This window comes from Otolemur garnettii, unplaced genomic scaffold (genome assembly GCF_000181295.1).
Source record: "Otolemur garnettii isolate 467f Iridium unplaced genomic scaffold, OtoGar3 scaffold00002, whole genome shotgun sequence".
Taxonomy (NCBI): Eukaryota; Metazoa; Chordata; class Mammalia; order Primates; family Galagidae; genus Otolemur; species Otolemur garnettii.
Window position 1 is genome coordinate 38,789,088 of NW_003852397.1, and position 19,164 is coordinate 38,808,251.

General features: G+C 38.8%; 1 protein-coding gene across 1 annotated transcript in view; it reads right to left on the reverse strand.

Moving 5' to 3' along the window:
* The window catches only part of ZNF385D (zinc finger protein 385D), a 295,108-nt gene extending 286,834 nt beyond the window's left edge, over positions 1 to 8,274 (reverse strand). The window contains exon 1 of the mRNA XM_003781736.2: positions 7,847 to 8,274. Within this exon, the coding sequence (XP_003781784.1) occupies positions 7,847 to 7,868 (22 nt within the window). The 5' untranslated portion in view covers positions 7,869 to 8,274. The remainder of the gene's footprint in view (positions 1 to 7,846) is intronic.
* Between the last annotated feature and the right edge of the window lie 10,890 nt (positions 8,275 to 19,164).

Below are 19,164 nucleotides of genomic sequence, written 5' to 3' on the forward strand. Positions count from 1 at the left end.
AAAAACAAAGAAACAAAATATCAAAAATATGAGATGACTTGCCCAAAGAGACAGGACCACTTAAGATTATATAACAGGCCACTTTTTCCTCTTTTTCAGTCACAAAATAAAGAACAGGCTAAGATTTCATCTTGAACAAACAGCAGAGGTGGGGTCTTTTAAATACAAAGAGCTTTTAGCACAAATAACTTACAATGTTTTTACAAGCATTGTAATTCCATAATGAGATAGCAAAAACATGTAGCACATAATTTGTTTAAGTTTTAGATATTAAAATCTAAAATGGAGAAGCTGAGGCAGTAAAGAAAGCCTGGATTCTGCCTCAGGCCAGCTGCTTCAGTCTGCTCAGGTTGCAATAACAAAGTACCATAAAGGGAAGGGCTTAAATAGCAGACATTTATTTCTGATGGTTCTTGAGGCTGGAAAGTCCAAGATCAAGACATTAAGTCTGCTCTGGTTTGGATAAAGTCTCTCTTTCTGGCTTGCAGTGGCCATCTTCTTGCTATAGGCTCATATGGCATGGTCCTTTCCTTATAAGGACACTAATCCCATCGTGATGGCTCCATCCTCATGACATTATCTAAACCTAATACAGTAGAACCCCCATAGTTGACCACCTCCCTGGACTGACCATCCCCTTAAGCTGATCTAATTATCATAGACTGGACATGTACTCTATTTACGTATCAGTACAATTGGCCTACCTCCTTATTTTGACCACTTCTGTAGGTTGACCAGCTTTATACAGTCCTGTGAGTGGTCAGCTCACAGAGCTTCTAATATATTTCCCAAATGCCCCACCTCCTAATATTATAACATTAGGAATTATGGCTTCAACTTAAGAATTTTGGGGAAAGGAAGATAAATATTTAATCCATAACACTGACTCATGCCTTGTAAGCAGTATTTATTTTTTTGTGATTATTAATCGCTTGATGTACAAAAAAGAATAAAATTCTAAATTATGTACAGAGTTCTGTATTGTGAGTCCAGAAAATCAAAAACCAAACTGAATCATTTATATTCATTTCTCTATTTATGAGCAATTTTTTTTGCATGTTACTATTACAAGTAATATTTCACTTATAAAACTACCCCTTATACTTTACTGTAAAAAGCACTGAAGTAAGTCTCAGAAGTACTGACTTAGAGTTTATTCCTTAACAGTTACTAGATATATGACCTTGAGAAAGTTGTTTCAGTCATCTAAGGCTCAAATGCCACATCTAAAAATAGGAATAATTATATATTGTCTACCTCTTGCAATGGGTCATTTTGAAGACAAAAAAAAGCATAATGTTTACATGTATTAAAAGATACAATTACTATACAAGTACAAGGGGTCATGCTTATTAAAATATGTTTGCATTCATTGTTTTTATCCTCAAAGCAATCTGCCACAAGTATTAATACTTTCCCTTATTAGGAAAATGCATGAATATGAAAAAAATTAAATGTGAAAAGTTTTACAAATCCTTGAAAACAGTAGTAAAAATTATGTCCATTTTCTTCTGCCTTTGCAAATGACAACCTCCACTGCTGATGAACTTTCTAGGCATTTTCAGCTCCTTGTATGAAAGTCGGGTATTTCCCTGTCCATTCTAGCCACCTAGCAGGAATGTCAACATCTGGGGCAAGTTGTGTAAACAAAGGGAATGGAGAATAGAACTTGTGATCAGGAGAGCTGTTATAAAGCATAATTTGACCATATTTTATGACGGTTTTAGGGATTCATCAGACACTTTTGTGCATTGGCCTTACTATTCTACAGTTATCTCTCTTCTCCTCACATTGCAGAGTCCTATGAAGAAACAAATAGAAAAAAAAAAGACTGTGGAATTTAGGGTATTTAATCTAACATCAATTTCTAACGACTAGTTTTTACTTTCATGGAACTTTTTAAAAGCAGCTAGTGTTTGAAGAGCAAAAGGATTTTTTTTTTTCTCCTATACTCCCAAGTACTAGCTTTCGTAGGAAACATCAGCCTTAGGGGATGTGTTGAGGAAGCAGATTTCCTTCCTGTCTGGTTTCCAACACTCATTCAGTCTTTCACATCCAACACGTATTTGTTAAGTGCCTGACACTGAGCAATGCTGGAGATACAGATTCAGCAACATTTATCTGTTAAATCTCTCCGCCCACCAACCCCTACTTGTCCCCGCAGCACCTCTCTCCCCCCATGGACAATGTTTGGGGGCAGGTAGCATTTGCTCTGAGCATCACGCCTGATACGGATGCCAATTTCCTTTCTGACCTTCCTCACATTACTTTTCTCTCAACTTACAGAAATGTGATATTGCAAGTAGGTGAAAAAAGAGGAAACAGACTGGTAAGAAGAAGGGGTTCACTGCATCCTATCCTATGCTCCAATAGAGGCTCGCAGAAATTTGAGCTTTTGGAACCAAGAGGAATTCATGGAAAGACCTTCCCTTTTAAAGGCTGTGCAAACCTGAGGTTCATATTCAATCAGGGCTGACTCCCAGCTGCTTCATAACGATTTTAATGCTGCGACAGAGCAAAGCATCTTCCTAGTTTCAATCCTAGCAATTTGGTTCAAGCATGATCTCAACCACTTTAAGCTTTGATATTTCTAGCCACCTCTTATGCTGTATTTTCTCTTAATGCCACCAATCATGTGTGAAATTCTGTTGCAAAACTAATCTTTGTGGGAAATGATATGTAATGGCTTCTTTAAAGAGAGGCAGAAAGGGAGAGGGCAGGGACTGTGACCTTTGTTCTTTCCTGACATGTTTTTCATGGTGCAATACAAATGGAAACATCACTTTCTCAAGGTCAAAGCAGAAATAGGTTTCTGCTTATACAAGCATCATGCTTTCTTAAGCAGGAAAAGCCTCGAAAATTATCCTTATGACTTAATTTTTAAAATCTCTCATGTATATTATGGTTGCTAAACTGGAAAGCCAGCTGTGCTCAAAAAACACTTTAATATCCATCTTATTAAATCAATACTTAATGTGCCACATTTCAAATGATGTGAAAAGATCCAGGAAAACATGAAAGCTGGTAATGAAGTATAATATTGGGTATCTATCTAATAAGGCACTACTTGACATTCCAGTGTTAAACACACACACACTAACCAACACATCTTGTCTTATCAAGGGAGGTCTCAGTCAGAAGCAGCTGTGACCAAATCTTCTGGAATGGAAGTCAGAAACCAATAATTTAAATTGTTCATTTGTTTTTTGGAACAATTATGCCACCCACAAAGGGGTAACTTTGCAAGTCATTATCTCATGAATTTTGGAATGTATCTCTTAAATAAACCCATCTCATTTCCATATAATTACAACAACTAAAGAGGCCCTTTAATAAGATGAGCTCAGAATTTAAGGGAGTAAAAAAGAATCAGTGTTTTTGGTATGTTGATCAAATTTGGAATTTGGTTTCTCAAGCACTTCACATAAATTTAAAAGAGAACAATCTTGAGGAAGAAATATTTATGGTTTTCTAAGTTCTTTTCAAATTCAGGTTTTTTTTTTTCATTGTACCCTTTCCAGCTGTACTCACCTGTTACATTCCCCATCCCTATTAGATGGGACTTTATTGCATCCCATTTAGATTCATTCGTAATAAAATGTAAGGGCAATGCCTTCAAACTTAAAAGGGAAAATCTCAACATAGATGTTCTTTCCCAAATAATTCTCTCCCCTGTCAGCCTCAGTAAGACAGAAATACCTCCTGAGTGTTTAGAAAGACTCTAGTGGACCTAATTCCTAATTCCCCATAACAGATCACTCAGAACAAACTAATTAGAAGGAGTTAAATGTTTTCACTGAAAACTCTAAAAAAGAGGAATGTTTTTCTCTGCTGCCTGCTGCTTTCTGATCATTTCCTTGCTCATAACCTTGCCGTTTAACTGTTTTTCCAACACACTGCTTTGGAGGTGAACTTGACGGTCCAGCCACAACCAAAAGTGTAAATGCTGACTTGAGAATGTTCTCAATCTCCCAGGGGAAAAACAAAAGTCTCTCCTAAGACTATGTCCAAACGTGTCTATTACAGGCAAGGGAATAGAATTCTGGCCTAGAATTTTTAGACTAGTGTTTTTTGTTTGTTTTTTTGTTTGTTTTCCTAGTTGTTATATCAAAAGCTTCCTCAATGAAGTATTTCTTTTATTATGATAGTCATACCACTAAGTATTTCTCCTATTTTTCTTAGGCATTTTAAAGACAGCTGATCTTGCGTTCATATCAAGGTGAACTTGAATGGTGGATTCACACTTTCTCAATTTTACCTGCCCTTTTCTCTAGGTTAACAGTAACATTTAGAGAGAGCGCTAATATTTGTCTCTCAGTTCTGCTCATTTGCTTAACGTGCATCGTTTCACATTTTGGAGTATCCTCACCCAGAAAGCCCCTGTCCCTCCCTGGCTGCAAGCTCACCAGGGTCTCTTATCTACTTGACTCAGATCTGAAACATCCTAATTTTCAGACACAAATTCTCTCCCTATTACAAAGGGTGAGACATGGTACTTCTCTGGCCAACCGTGGGGAATCTGTGTGGTTGACATGACCACTGGCAACGACTCACCACTCCAGCAGTGGAGAAATGTGTCCAGCCAGATGGAAAGGGAGAGATGATTCAAACATACGGCACTTGGAGCCAGAGACGGTGCACAGTTACAACCTTCTGCCAGGGTCTGAGCAATTGCTGCGATGCACTCAAGCAAAGAACCTGGCCTTCATACCAGCACACTCCTCTCAACCAAACCATAACCCAGCAGCTAAGTCCACGGTGCTGACAACCACCTAGAGTATCTTTTCCTTAATCTGGGAAGAAGCTGTCTGGCTTATATTTCTGAATAAATTATTAATGGGTATTCATCCTTGGCACATGTAATTTTTAACTATCTAAAATATTGATGGGGTGGGAAGGTAACTTCATAAGTATTTATTATTTTCTCTTGCTTTTACGGGAAATCTCCCTCAGCTTGCTGACTAGGATTTTCCCCACTTCTTCCTCCGCGTGAACCTTATATTTAAGTCTAAGTAATGAATGCAAGATCCAAGATCGATAGACTAAGTACAAAAGTATCCAGGGTGACTGAACAGCAAACTCTTCAACTGCTGAGCAGGAAGTACGAAGGAACAATTATTGAAAACACTGCACTAAACTCTCGAAGGAAGGGAAGAGGGAGCTTTAAGTCATTAAAAGGGTCCATTAGTCTTGTAAATCTGAGACAGCACACTCCAAACATGAGCTATTCTTGAGAACTGGAAATATGACCTATTCCACTAAGTTGTACACATGCAGCTGACTCCCACCGAGATAGGACAGGGTCCAACGGTCCAGCTCCTGAGGAAAAGGAGGCTGAGAGAGACGCAGGGAGACTGGGACAGCCTATTCAGACAGCAATTGTTCAGTTACATGTGACGGGGAGGGCAACCCTGACAAATCAGATTATTTATAAGAGAAGTAATCATCTTGCTTCATACCAATCGACCCCATACCACAGCATAACTATGCTCTTCATCACTCTCTGCTGGGGACACAAATGATAAAGACTTCGGATAGCTCTATTCCATTTTCACAAAGCACCAGAAAAGTGCAAGAATGTAGCATTGCTTTCCCTTTGTCCCTTTTCTCCCTGAATGGATAAACTGTGCAGTTGACAAATGAAGAAAAAAGTAGTGGCCAATCAATCTGCAATATGAAAAGCGTTCTGAAAAATTACCTGAAATTCTGAACACACACAAATATACATGCACATACCCACATATGTGTGTATGTACATACGTGCATATACACATAGTCTAAGGATTTGCAGACATTAGAATGCTGCTGAAATTTTTAACATGCCTGGGGTAGATGGCTCAATTCTTTTTGCCCTAGATCTTGTCCCATGCATTTTATTAGAGACAGGCGGGCTCCCAGAGTTCTGGACGTCTAATAGCTTGAGCAAGGAGGCTGCATAGCATAACCTGAAAGAAACAGCATTCTTGAATAGACACGATTTCCTCTGAGAATAGAAAAACATTCCTCATGCTGAATAATGGTGAGATGAATCTATGCTCATGACACAAAGGGCAACTTTAGCCTTGTCTTTCAAAGAGTAGAGTTTCATCTGAAGTAAGTAGGACATCACATTTAGATATGTACTATTAAAAACTTGCATTACACAATGAAACTAATTACCCCGTGAATCACTCTGCTTTAGAAAGAGGCTGTGCTAGCATACAGTTAATAATATGAGTTAGCCCAGTGAATATTTCTCCAGTAGCCATAACATATCCAGTATACTGGTGGACGGCCTTTGACCAGTACTTATAGATTCTACTGCTATTCTCGACAGCCTTAAGTCCCCACCACAATCACGTAAGGAATGGTTGGAAGAGGCTGAAAACTTAACCTAAAATTATAATATATTTCATCACCCCTCAGTATCATTCCAGATACTGAAATTTTATCTTGTCCTGAAGACATATTGTTTTTACAAGTTTTTCCATTTATCAATAATATATTCATAATAAACACTTTTATTAGTGACCAATGAACAAGCTTGCCACCTCCATCACTCCGCTCTGGAGAGAAGCGGTGTTTAACTCTGGATTCTGTTTAAATTTGGCTATGGAATAAAGATTGTTTCTTCCAAATCAATTTAGGTTATTTTAAGACTTCTTTTCTAATACGACACAAATTACAGGGAAATCAAAATTGCTGTCAAGACAACTAAAGGCATTTAGCTTTTGCAACTTGGGGTTCCTTCCACACTTTCTCAAATGTTTCAAAGGCTCAAGAAGACAAAACAAAGCAAATAGTACACACCGAAAATAAATGCCCAACAAACCAACAGTGCCCCAACACGAGTTTACCTCCATACCTCTTTAATCTGAAAGAAGACTCTTGGTTTAATATTTAAAGCAAACCAAGTAACCACCCGAAGCATTTGCATCTCAGATACATTCCCTAGCCCCGCTTCAGTCGCTCTCACGAACCTTTTAATATCAGATAGATGCCGTTAAATGATGATGCCGGACGGGACTTACAGAAGGAAAGCATTACTTCAGGGAGGAGAAAAGGATATTCAGCCTTTATCCTTGGCTTCCTTTCTAGCGAAGGGGTTTGCCTTCTCTCCTAGTAGGAAGTTGCAGCGTTATGTTCAAACGTACAGCGTGGAGCCCACCGCCAGTGCTCAACCGATAGCCCAGATCTAAGCCTTAACATGCTTTCTGGAAATGCAAACGGCCCAGCTGAATACCTCAATGAGCTTTCCACCGTAGCACAAAACTAAACTGCACAGATATCTAACAGCTCCGAGACCTCTAAAGGTTTATAATAATGTGCATTCTGTGCGGGGCTGCTCCCAGCTCGATGGAGCACCGGGATGGTACGGGGGAGTGTTCTCAGCTGCTCAACCGCTGCTCACTAGAGAATGTTTTCCTTTCCTGCCTCGGAACTAGGAAAAAACCCAAGGCTTAATGAAAAGCTCATATTGACTCAGCTTTCACAGCATCCGTCGTATAGGAACTTTGTTTCACATTCCATTAAGTTAGCTCGTGACTTCCCACGCTGCACCATTTCCCCCTCTTCACCTCGCTAAAAAGGCCAACTTCATTCCGACAAATCAAGGCAAAGTTTGCCCTCCCTCCACCCCTATTATCTCTTTTCTTTTCCAACTTAAACTCATCTATAGCTAAGACAACAACCCCGATGGTAGCACAAAGAAAGCTTCGAAGGCTGCACCAGCTTGGTTTTCCAGTTGCCAACTGGAGGTAGGTTTAATGCAATTTATTTTTGCAGCTTAAAGATTTTTGGAAGGGCTTGTCTGCACTGATGAAGAACCGGGCACCCCCAGAATTGCATCATCAGAGTGAACACTCACCAAAATACATTATGTTTCTCATTAATCAGACAGCTGAAACCCCACCGCGGCGTCTTCGGCTTTAGCTCGCACCCAAGGCTGACCCACAGAGCAGAGCCGTTTCATGCTACATTCGGTGGAAACGTCCCCAGCGTGGAGAGCAGCGAGCGCGCAGCGTGCCTCCTCCGCGGGGTGAGCGCCTTGCAGGCTGCCTTTCCAGGGCTAAGATCCCCGGCGGCTGGAGCGTGCGCTGGGGCTGCCTGCTGCACTGCCCATCCTTACTGTAATCCGACTCCTCCTTGCGATGTCCTTGCCGCGCCTGTGACATCAGGACTGAGAGTACTACAAACAGACCCCTCCACCCCACCCCACCCCAGCCCTGGTAAGCAGCCGCTCCATGAGGTGCTCTGATCGCCTGCCTGGACCAACCATGGCTCTCGGGAAGCTTTGACGAGCCCAGAGATTTGGAAGGGGCGGAGTGAGGGGCGCGGGAGGCTCTCTTAAAGAGAGAAGGGTCTGCTGAGCCACACAGGAGCACACGGAGGAAATTCGCCAGCGTGCAAGGTGCGGGGGGGGGAGGGTCATGGGTAAGGCAAGTTCAGCTATTAACATATAATTAGACACACTTTTCCCCGCCCCTCCTATAAATGCCACCATCCTCGCCAAAATTTAGACTCTCCTACCAAGTTAAAAAAAAAAATAGTAAGAAGAGTGATGCTGCCCTGTGCTCCCGTTCTCTTTGCTGGAGGCTTGAGGGTTTGTTGTTGTTATTGTTTGTGATATTTATACATCAGAGAAATAAAAGAGAAACTCAAGGGACCATTGCTAGGGTAATAGAGATTTTCCCTTAGAAGCAATCAGATCACACAAAGCCAGGAGTTGGTGAGGAGTCATGTCTTGAGTGTTTTCTGAGCTAGGTTAATAGCGAAATGAAAAGAAAAATGACCGGTGAAAAAAGTTACCTCCTGCTTTCCTGTAATCACATTGGCTGTCCCCTTAATGGGTCGTAAAAGGCACACTGAGGCTGAAATGATCTCTGACCTCCCTAAAGGGGAAGGAAAGACTACAGCCTGAAAGTCAACCATGATTGTGTCATAATTCAAGTCTGGTCACCAATATGGCATAGTCACACACACACACACACACACTAATGCACACACTAATGCACACACTCCCATTAAATTTGAGATGAACAGTCAAGGCAGGCAGAGCTTAGCAAAGCTTCTGGCTCCTCCCATGGTGTAATGAATTGCAGTCCTTATCTTACATTGAAAAGGATGTTCCAAGAAATTTCTGAAACCCGGGCTGATTAATAGTTAAATGCTCAGCATGAAAAATAAACCTGTACAGTAATTTCAGTTTCCTAAGAACTCATCACTTTGGGGCTCCATTTACCTACTGTACCATTTAAACATTTTTAAAAAAAACCATAAAAATATATGAGATTAAAAACCAAAGATAAGCAAGAACTGTAGCCTATTGGAAGAAAGCAATGGGTATGTATATATATTTTAATCTTGCTTTGGTAAACCATATTAGCAAATATTTCTATATTTTGAAATGAAATAGTCAATGGTGTTTCCTTACACAGTTCTATATCTGTTTTGAGTTTAGTGTGTATTACAAGTAGGGGGCTGAGGCTCATAATAACAGCTTACTGTGCAATCTTGCAAAAAAAAAAATAACTTAACCCCATATTCTCCCTCTGTGAAAAGAGTACTGTGACTACTATCCTCTCTTACACTATATTATAAAGAATTTGAAGACCACAAATCAGTAATAAAATAAAAATCAGAAACATCACACTGCATCCTAAGATAAATCTCATGCTATCCTTTTAAAAAGACTTCATTTACAGAATTCTGGAGGAGAAAAATTTAAATAGTAAAGGATGTTTAATTTTACTCCTTTTTAAAAAACAAAAAATAAAACCAATGTTACAGGCAAGTACTGAAGAAAATGCTTAAGCGTTTTTCCTTTTGGACAGATGGAAATCGTCCAAAAGTACAATTAATGGCCTTTCCCTCAGGCAAAAGAACCATCTGTGGTAGAGCTTATTCATGAAGCCTGTCAGCTGCCTTGACCTCCTGCATGGGCTAGGGGGCACTGTAGTTTAATGTTAGAGTTTTGGGTCCATTTGAGCATCTGTCGCTGGAAGATGCAAGCATTGAGAGTTGAGTTTAAAACAGGAGATGTGAAACACTAAAGGACTGCTTTAATCATTCATGACACCCCTGCACCCGTTTGTCATTTTACAGTTACAAGGTGCTTTCACATGTCATCTTTCCTACTAGCAAGTTGGGATACAGAAAGGTGGAGATTATCGATGCCACAAGTGAAGAAGCTGCGGCTCCGAGATGTTAAGTAACTCTCTCAGTGACGTGCTTAGTAAAGAACAGATGTCTTACTATTTGTTATGTTGAATTTATGTCCAGGTCTGCTCACGGGTTTCCTTCTTCAAATAAATGTGCTGTTTATAATGTCTCAGATAAAGGTCTTCCCTGATAAAACCATGTCACTGCGTGTTCCAGAAACACAGTGATCTCTATGTGGTCATGAATATATGAGTATAGGCCGAGTTTCTTTGGTAATAAAATGTGTCAACTTCTACCTAGTCTATAGAGGATTATACCCCAAAGAGCAGTATGTCACCTCTCAGGAAGTATGGCATCCTAGAAGCAATGGCGGAGTATAATAGTCATACAATAGAATTCTGTTCAACCAAGGAAAGGAAAATGTCCACCTTAACTGGGGGGTGTGCGTGTGCCCCCTACACCCTCAATTAAGTAATACATGTCATGTAGAGGACTCAGATACAAGTTTGCTTATCTCTTGATGGAAAACAAATGATTTTTATATGGATTTTAAACTTTTTCTGTTTCACCTAAAATTACTTTATTTGTAAACATTATATTTATAAAGAAAAAATGCAACAGTTTTTGTTGTTGTTGTTATCGTTGTTGATGTGAACAACTTCTCCCTATTTTGCTCCCCCCCTAATATCTGAATAAAATATCAACATTTTATTCATGTGTTCTATGAGTCTGACGTCTTCACACTCCATATATAAGTGTGCCCATCTGTTAGCCTGGCATGCAGTGTCACAATCACAGCTCACTGCAGCCTCAAACTCCCAAATTCAAACAATCTTCCCACCTCTGCCTTCCATGCAGCTGGGATTACAGGCATGCACCACCATGTCTGGCTATTTTCTTATATTTTGTACAGACAAGTTCTTGTTATGTTGCCCAGCCTGGGCTCACACTCCTAGCTTCAAGTCTTCCTCCTGCTTCGGCATCCCAAAATGCTGAGATTATAGGTATGAACCCCTTTACCCAACCCTATTTTATATTTTAAAGTATAATGACATCCACATGAAGCTATAGCAGATGTTGGCTAGGCGCAAGATTGGGAACATGCCAGCTGTGCCTGAGAGACTCTTACATGTCATTTCAAGTGGATGGCTTAGCAGCTTCCAGAGAAGAAGCTTGTTCAAACCCCTGACTCTTAACTGTCTCTAGGAAACTCTGAGAACCTGTGAGCTTCTGAGGGGGAAATGAGGTCTGGTCATCAGGGTCCAACCATGGCATCAACCTGCTTGCCAGATAAAAATATATCTTTCACTATTAAAGCATGCCCTCAAACCAGTTGCATATTTTGAATTTAAACATCATGGTTAGGTTAGAATTCCATAGAACTGCCTGCCTTGATCCCTAATTCCATTCAGTTCTTGCTCAAAGGGAGGTTTATCAGTATAGTCAGTCACTGTCACTTTTTCCAGTTTTTAGCTGCTGTTGTCCTTCCCCAAGTATTCGCTAACCTCCTGTCTCTCTTATTTTTCTCCATAGCAATTACAATCATCTGACACACTATTGTAGGCAGCTGTTTATTTTGACCTCTCCTCACTGGAACATAATCTCAATGAGGGCAGGGATTTTTGTCCCTTCAAGGTTGTATCCATAGTCTTTAGAAGAGTACCTGCTGCTTGTTGCTATACAATAAATATTTGTGAGTGAGTGAATGAATAAGCATATTCAGTACAGCTGTATTGTGTGTAAGACATCATACTTTTCTATGTGCCTGAAGTCAATTTTTTGAGGTTGATGGTATTTTGTGCAAGTGTTTTCACAAATTGAATTTGTCCATGCTTAGCAGCAGCTGTTCTTAAATTCCACGCACTACAGATGCCAGGTGGTACTGCAGGCCACAGTTGGTGAGCGTGTTTGTCCTTTCAAATCTCATAGCAAGATGCACCAGTGATTTAGCATAAAGTTAGCATAGCCCAGTTGTGTTTCCCATTGCCTTGCCCTGGCCTTTAGTTTAGTCTGCCTGTGTACATTACAGCAATAAATTTTTATGCAATGTTCCTAACTCCAGGCTTGTCCATGTCCAATCCATTCTCTATATTAAATACATTGTTGTCTTTTTAGAACGAGATATGATCATGTCCTTCCCTTGCTCAGTACTGTTCCCTGTCTCTGTACTTCACCCACCTTCCTTTCACAAGTCCTTCCACAGCCAGGCTCCTATTCACTTGTCCATTTGTGAATACTTTATCTTTCACACTCTTCCCTCCAACCCCAGTATATGACTGCAGTTCTCTTGAAGACTCTATCACCTCTTACCTGCTCTCTCTACCAAGACACTCCCAGTTCAGTCTCTGGGTCTCTGTTCAAATATTGTGTTTTGGGGAACACTTTTCTAACCACAAGGCTAAATGAAGCACTTCTTCTATTGTTTTCTGTATGGCACACTCTTCTAATTTTCTTTCTAGCATTTAAACTTAGTGTGGGAATTTGCCTTTACCAGTCTGTTACCCAAATGAAAGAGGATGTTCTTTTTTTATCTCCATGACCTAATACAAATCAGTCATTTAATGAATGAATTCATTATCTATTAATTCATTCAATATTTTTGAATAGATTTTTAGCATCTTATGAATGCCTGTAACGTGCTTGGCATTGTTCTATGTCCTGGATGAAGAATACTATAGAAAATGCAAAGGTCAAGGTAGGGCACGCTTAGTGGGTACCAGGAAGAACAACAAGGCATGATGTGGTAGAGTGGAGTGAGTAGGTACTGAAGAGTAAATGAAGAGTCGAAGTCAAATAGCCAACATGAACCCAAATTCAGTAGTACTTTACAGGCATTAGGAGGACTTAGATTTTTAGGATAACTTATACGATATGCCTTTGGGGTAACATTATTTGACATTCTTAAACAGGTTCTCTGTTACTGATGTGTGGAGAATGAATTAAAGGGAGCCAGGGAAGATGCAAGGTGACAAGTTAGGAAGGCTTTGTAATAATCTAGAAAAGGAACTGTGACTTTGACATGGTAGAAACAGTCAAAAGTTGTCAGATTCAGGACATATGGCAAAATGGGTCAATAGAATTTTCTGATGGGCTGGATAGGCAATGGAAGAAAAAAAATATAAAGGATTATTTAAAAATTGAGAGCTGAGCAATTAAAGGAATAGAATTTCCACATCCTTCTGATATGGGGAAGTCTATGGAAGAACGTGCTTGGGTGAAGGTTAGAAGGTGTCAACATGGGGCATATTTAGTTTAATGTTCCCATTATATTCATGTGGACGTATTCCATACCAGTTTGGCTATGTGGATTTGGAGCCCAGAGTAGATGTTCAAGCTTCACATTTAAATCTAAAGTCACCATCTTATAGATGGTAATCAAATCTATTAGGTTAGATAATATCTTCAAGGGAAATAGAAGAACAAAAAAAGAAGAGGGTCAACACTGACCCCAAGGACATTTTAAGAGCAAGAGGAGAAGTATGTGAATATTTAGTGAGTGAATATTTGTGGAAAGCACAATAACTTGTTGAATGCATATTTGTTGACATACAAATGACATGTGCTGGAAGGTTACTTATTTTAAGCCTGAATTTACCTCTAATATACCACCTCCCAATGTCAAAACAGTTTGAAATGTGGGTAAGTAATTTATCTGTGTGAGAATAAATACCTAATTCAGTTGATCTGTGCGATGTTTTAAGTAGAATTTTTAGATTGTGTAGTCACTACTATAAACTTGTAAGTCATTTTTATTCTTAGATTCTCACTTGATATTTCCATGTAAATTAAATGCCTGGGGACATTAGGAAAAGTTAGTTGCCTATGGAACAATAAAATGATAACACTGTGATAAAAATAAAATCCCTATAAATAACATAATATTTCAAAATTCTACCTTTTTGCACTGGCCCTGGAGATATATAATAAATCCCTTTTATACATGGCCCTATCCATTCTGGTAGTCAGTTAATAGGGGATGGCCCTGCCAATTCTGATAGCCTATTAGAAGGAGCTTTTAAAATAATACTTAGTAACTAGCATTGAGAACCTTCTCATAAATCTTCCTTGGAGTTTGTTGTAACCTAGGAATGTTTATTCACTCAAAAAATAGTTCTTGAGTATTTCTGTGACAAGTATTATTCTAGGTGTTAAAAGTATATCAGTGACATTACAGAAATCTCCATATATGTGAAGATTACATTCTAGGATTTTCTAATTTCAACTTACCCAGTAGGATTTGGAACCACTTTCACCTTTTTTTATAAAGGACGTAAAGCACCCTTCATTTTATTCAATCAATAGTTATAGTTTATTGCTTCTCTCCTCCCAATAAAAGAGACATGAGGCAGCAACATGTCCTCCTGTTCATGCTATATTCAGTGTCTTAAACATCGTCTGAAACATGGGAGGCATGCAATAAATGCGTGTTGAGTGAATAATTTTTTTCTACCTCTAGAAAGTCTAACGTTTTCTACCTCTAGATCAGTAGTCCCCAAACAATTTGGTACCTGGTTCCTGTTTCATGGAAGACATTTTCACGATGGGGGGAGATGGAGGGATGGGACAGGATGTGGAGCCCAGGCAGTGATGTAAGCAATGAGGAATGGCTGTAAATACAGATGAAGCTTTGCTCACTTTCCTGCTGCTCACCTCCTGCTGTGTGGCCAAGTTCCTAACAGGCCCTAGACTAGACTAGAGTGGCCTAAGGGTTTGGCCTAGATGATGTTTCTCACTGATCTTACTGAGAGTATAAAGTTATATGCTACCAACAATACTATTTTCTATTCCTCTTTGACTTACTAGGTTTATATATCACCCAAAACTGCTCAGATATTTTGTTGTCTAAAATGTCTTCCATGGGCTTATGGCTAACTCATATATTCCCTTAAGAAGCTCCCAAACACTTTGGAAGCTAACTGTGCAGTATTTATCCAATTACATTTCAGTGACCTGTTCAATTATTGATATCCCCCCAGGAAAATGAAGCCTCTTTGGATTCACAGAAAATGTTAGATAAATGTTATTTCCCTCAATGTTTTAACATACCTCAGAACAGAGCATAGCAGAAATGCATCCCAAGCTCAGTGACAAAAATATGATAGTAACATCAGACATTGTCTAGGAGGTATTGTCTTTCTGTGGAAAGAGACAGTAGTCAGAATTACATGTACAAGGAAGAGACACCAAGGGTAATCTTAAGGTAAAGATAAAAATCCCAGAGCTCTATATAAAGGCTAGCTAGGAAATAAAGGGTCACTCAGCCATCAGGCAAAAGACCGATCAGAAATCTTGTGGATGAAGCAGGTCAGGAGGCTAAAATGGGAGCCAAGTACCAGAGTCAAGAACACAGAGTTCAGGCAGAGGGTGAATCAGAGGAAGCTTCTCCCTTCCGTGGACTTTTATTTGTGCATTTGCCCTGATTCATTGATAATCCTGGTTCTACTATAATAACAAGCATTATAAACATCTTTTCTGAAAATTCTTGTATTGTCTCTTTCATGTCTTTTATTTTGTTCTCCCCAAAGTCCTTCGGTAAGTTCTGTAATTTTTTTTAATGTGGTAGACAACGGTTTTTTGCTTTATACCTATCGATACATTGTCCCCCAAAACAGATGGCCACCACATCATAAGTTTGGTAGCACCTGACTACATGGTTTGGTGCCTCACTTGTAGGGAGTCTAATCATTATAACCACCACTATCCCTGTAAAAAAAAATGAAAAAATGTGGACATCCCATCATAACAAATCACTGAACCCAAAGGTTTAAGCTTCCCACCTGTTCTTCAAAGCACTTAGTATCTTAGTTGAGGAAAAAAGCATGTATCTAAAAATTAAGTGAAAATAAAGGTAACAATGTATCAAATGAATACTCTGGGACATGTATAGAATGATTTGGTAAAAGATGATATTATGATGGTATTTGGTCAATCCTGGAAAGCTGAAGAGAAGAGGTAAAAAGCAAGCCCTATCTTTAATATTGATTTGGATATAGTGCAGAAAAAGCTAATAGATGACACAAAATAAGAATGGGATTGTGAATGATATGTCTCAGAGATGAAGGACAAATTAGAATATTAAAGAGTAAGTTTCTTAAAACATCTTCAAGCAAAGTTAGGCTAAAGAGGAAAACACAGAAGTCATATTATATGTGATCTCACGTTCCTTGTTAAAGGACTTAAATTTTCTTTGGCAGATAATGTAGGAAGTGTTTGCTGAATGAATACATGAATGAGCTTCATGTTTCCAAGGACAGAAATGTAATAATATACCTCCGAAGGCATTGGTGACACAATAACATGAGTTAATATATCTTGTATACCAGGTTGAATGATCTTATACACTCCAGAGATTTCCAATTTTTCTTAAAATAAAATTCATTTATGGTTCCTGGGCAGTGATTTGAGAATCAGCTCTCCTAGACCCAGACCCGCAACAAACAGTTTGCAAACAAAATGAAAGAAGTAAACAGCATTATATTGAATTCCTTCTTTTTGCCATAAAAAAAGACATTCTTCAAGATAAATTGATTATAGCTCCAGTAAATCTGGATGTTTTAGGTCATGCACATTCCATTTTTATATATACTGTGATAATAACTATATAGAGTGAATGGAGAGATAGTGCAATTGTTCCTCAATGTTGCAAGAATTCACAAAGTAATTGAAAGCGCTTCCAAGTGTGCATAATTCTGTGCCTCCAGCCAAATACAGTAAGTGGAAATTTGTTTGGCTTCTTCTGTCAAAATGTCTAAACTACATAAAGGAAATGTGTTATCAGAAAACAAAATATTACAGTTTCAACGGTCTTTTAATTATATCTCAATCTCATCTTGGCTTTGCTCAAATATACTAGTAATCCTAAGGGCTCATCTCTGATCCTTTTGGTAGATAAAATGACCGGATGTGATTTTTACCCTTGACTCAAAAGTGTCAGTTCTGGAAATCGACAGTATTTGTCACCATGAATACCATTTAACTGCAGCGGTACCCAAAGGAACTCTGCACAGCCACACGTGAATACGACTGGAGGAACTTAATTAATCTTGCTGTCACTTCCATGATGCTTTTCATTAGTTTTGCTGCTATCTGATCACTGGCCTTCTCCTTATTGGAAATGCTACCCACAGCCTCTTGTAAAGTATTTTCGAAAGGTAAACAAAGACTCACCTTTGTGATGGAGAGCTTTTATGTGGACGGACAATGCTACTGCTACTCTAATAGGGAGGCAACCTTCATATTTCATATTTAAAATTGTAAAATCACAGAAAATGTAAATATCCAATCTGTGTCCAAGAAAGTGCCTTAAACTCTATGCAAAGATTATGCATTAAAAAAAATTCATACTTGTATTTTTGTTCTTTTCATGAACATTAAAGCTTAGTGCACTATTAGGAACAGTACTGGCTAAAGGTAGAATATAATTCATAAGAAATCTGGTCTTTATCACTGACCACTGCAAAACAGACTAGGAAAAGTTGTATTGAATTGATCGAGCAAAAGAAGTGATAATTCAATGCTAGTATCAGCCCTCTCTGTGAGTCATAGTTTTAAAAGATTTGTTTTCATATGTGTGTATTTTAAATCTAATTTGGTTTACATACAAACTTTTCTTGCATTGTTTCTTAAATACTGACCACAGTTTAATTAACTAAAAGATGTTGGAATGATTTTATAAAATGTTGTCACACTATAACAATATGAAAGGCAATTCATACCTGTGAGGTAGCCACAGAGAGCTAAAAAATGAGCCCACCAATAATTCAAGATACTGATGAAGAAATATAAAAAAGTGATGTAGCCCCTGTCTTCATGTGGGGAAGTTAGACACAAAAATAGTCTCTAGTGATTCTTTGTTCCTGTATTTACAACCCCTGTGTAGTCCTAGCTGAATATGGCTGATCTGTGTGACCAACAGGATATTATGAAATGACTGAGTATGACTTTCATGGTTACCTCCTATAAGTCAATGTGGGTTTAGCTTCCTTCTCTAAAATCACACAGCCTAAGGAAAGCTAGCTGCCATGCTATGAGGACAGTCAAGAAATCCTATGAAGAAGTCCACCAAAAATTTCAGCCACCTGCCAGCACCAATTCGGCATGCATGTGAATAACCACTTTGGAAATGGATTCTTTAACCTATACCAAGCCTTCAGATACCCACAGCAAATGAATGACATTTTAAATGCAACTTCATGACAGACACCAAGTCAGAGCCATGACCGAAGCATGTGGGATGGTAAAGGTTTATTGTTGTTTTACACCTCTACGTAAGGGCTAAATTTTTTTTTACATATAAATAGATAGCTAATACATCGTGAAACTTTGTAGTCTATCTGTTGCAATGAGACTTCTTTGTAATATTACTGAAATTTGACAATATGATCTAGTGCTCAGCTGGGATAGGATAGATGTAGGGTCTTGGAGTCATATACAGGTATTCCCTCTGGGTCTTGGATTCCTTATTCATGAAATGATGATATGAGAATGAATGAGGGCCATCAATCAATGCCAGAGCCTATAGATAGAGATTGGAGAAGAAGCACAGCTGACTTGGGCAGGCTCAAAGTAGATTTACTGAGAATATGAGAGACTGGAGAAATGAAGAGTAGTATGTGTCAAGTATCCACGGGGGTGCTTGTTACTTCACTTTAACTTGTAGTATTTCATGAGATAATGCAGACCCAATGTTGCCAGATTCTTCAATTTTTTCTAGCTTCTGCTTTCTGGGACTCAAAAAAATATATATCCAAGTAATAAAAACTTTTATATAACTTGAATTTAAAGCCATGGTGGTATTAAATTGTGATTGAAACAGCACTTTCTTCTTTTTCTTTTTGCATTTTTTAATATCTGCAGGCTTATATTCAAAGATGTCTACTATGGGATTTGGCTGCTCCATCCATTCTTCCCTTCTGCTACTGTCTTCATCTTCTATCTTTATCTCACAATCAAACTCCTACCATTCATCTCTTGACACTATTCCTCTCTGCCTGGTGTCATGCTTTCCCTAAGCACATAAGGTCC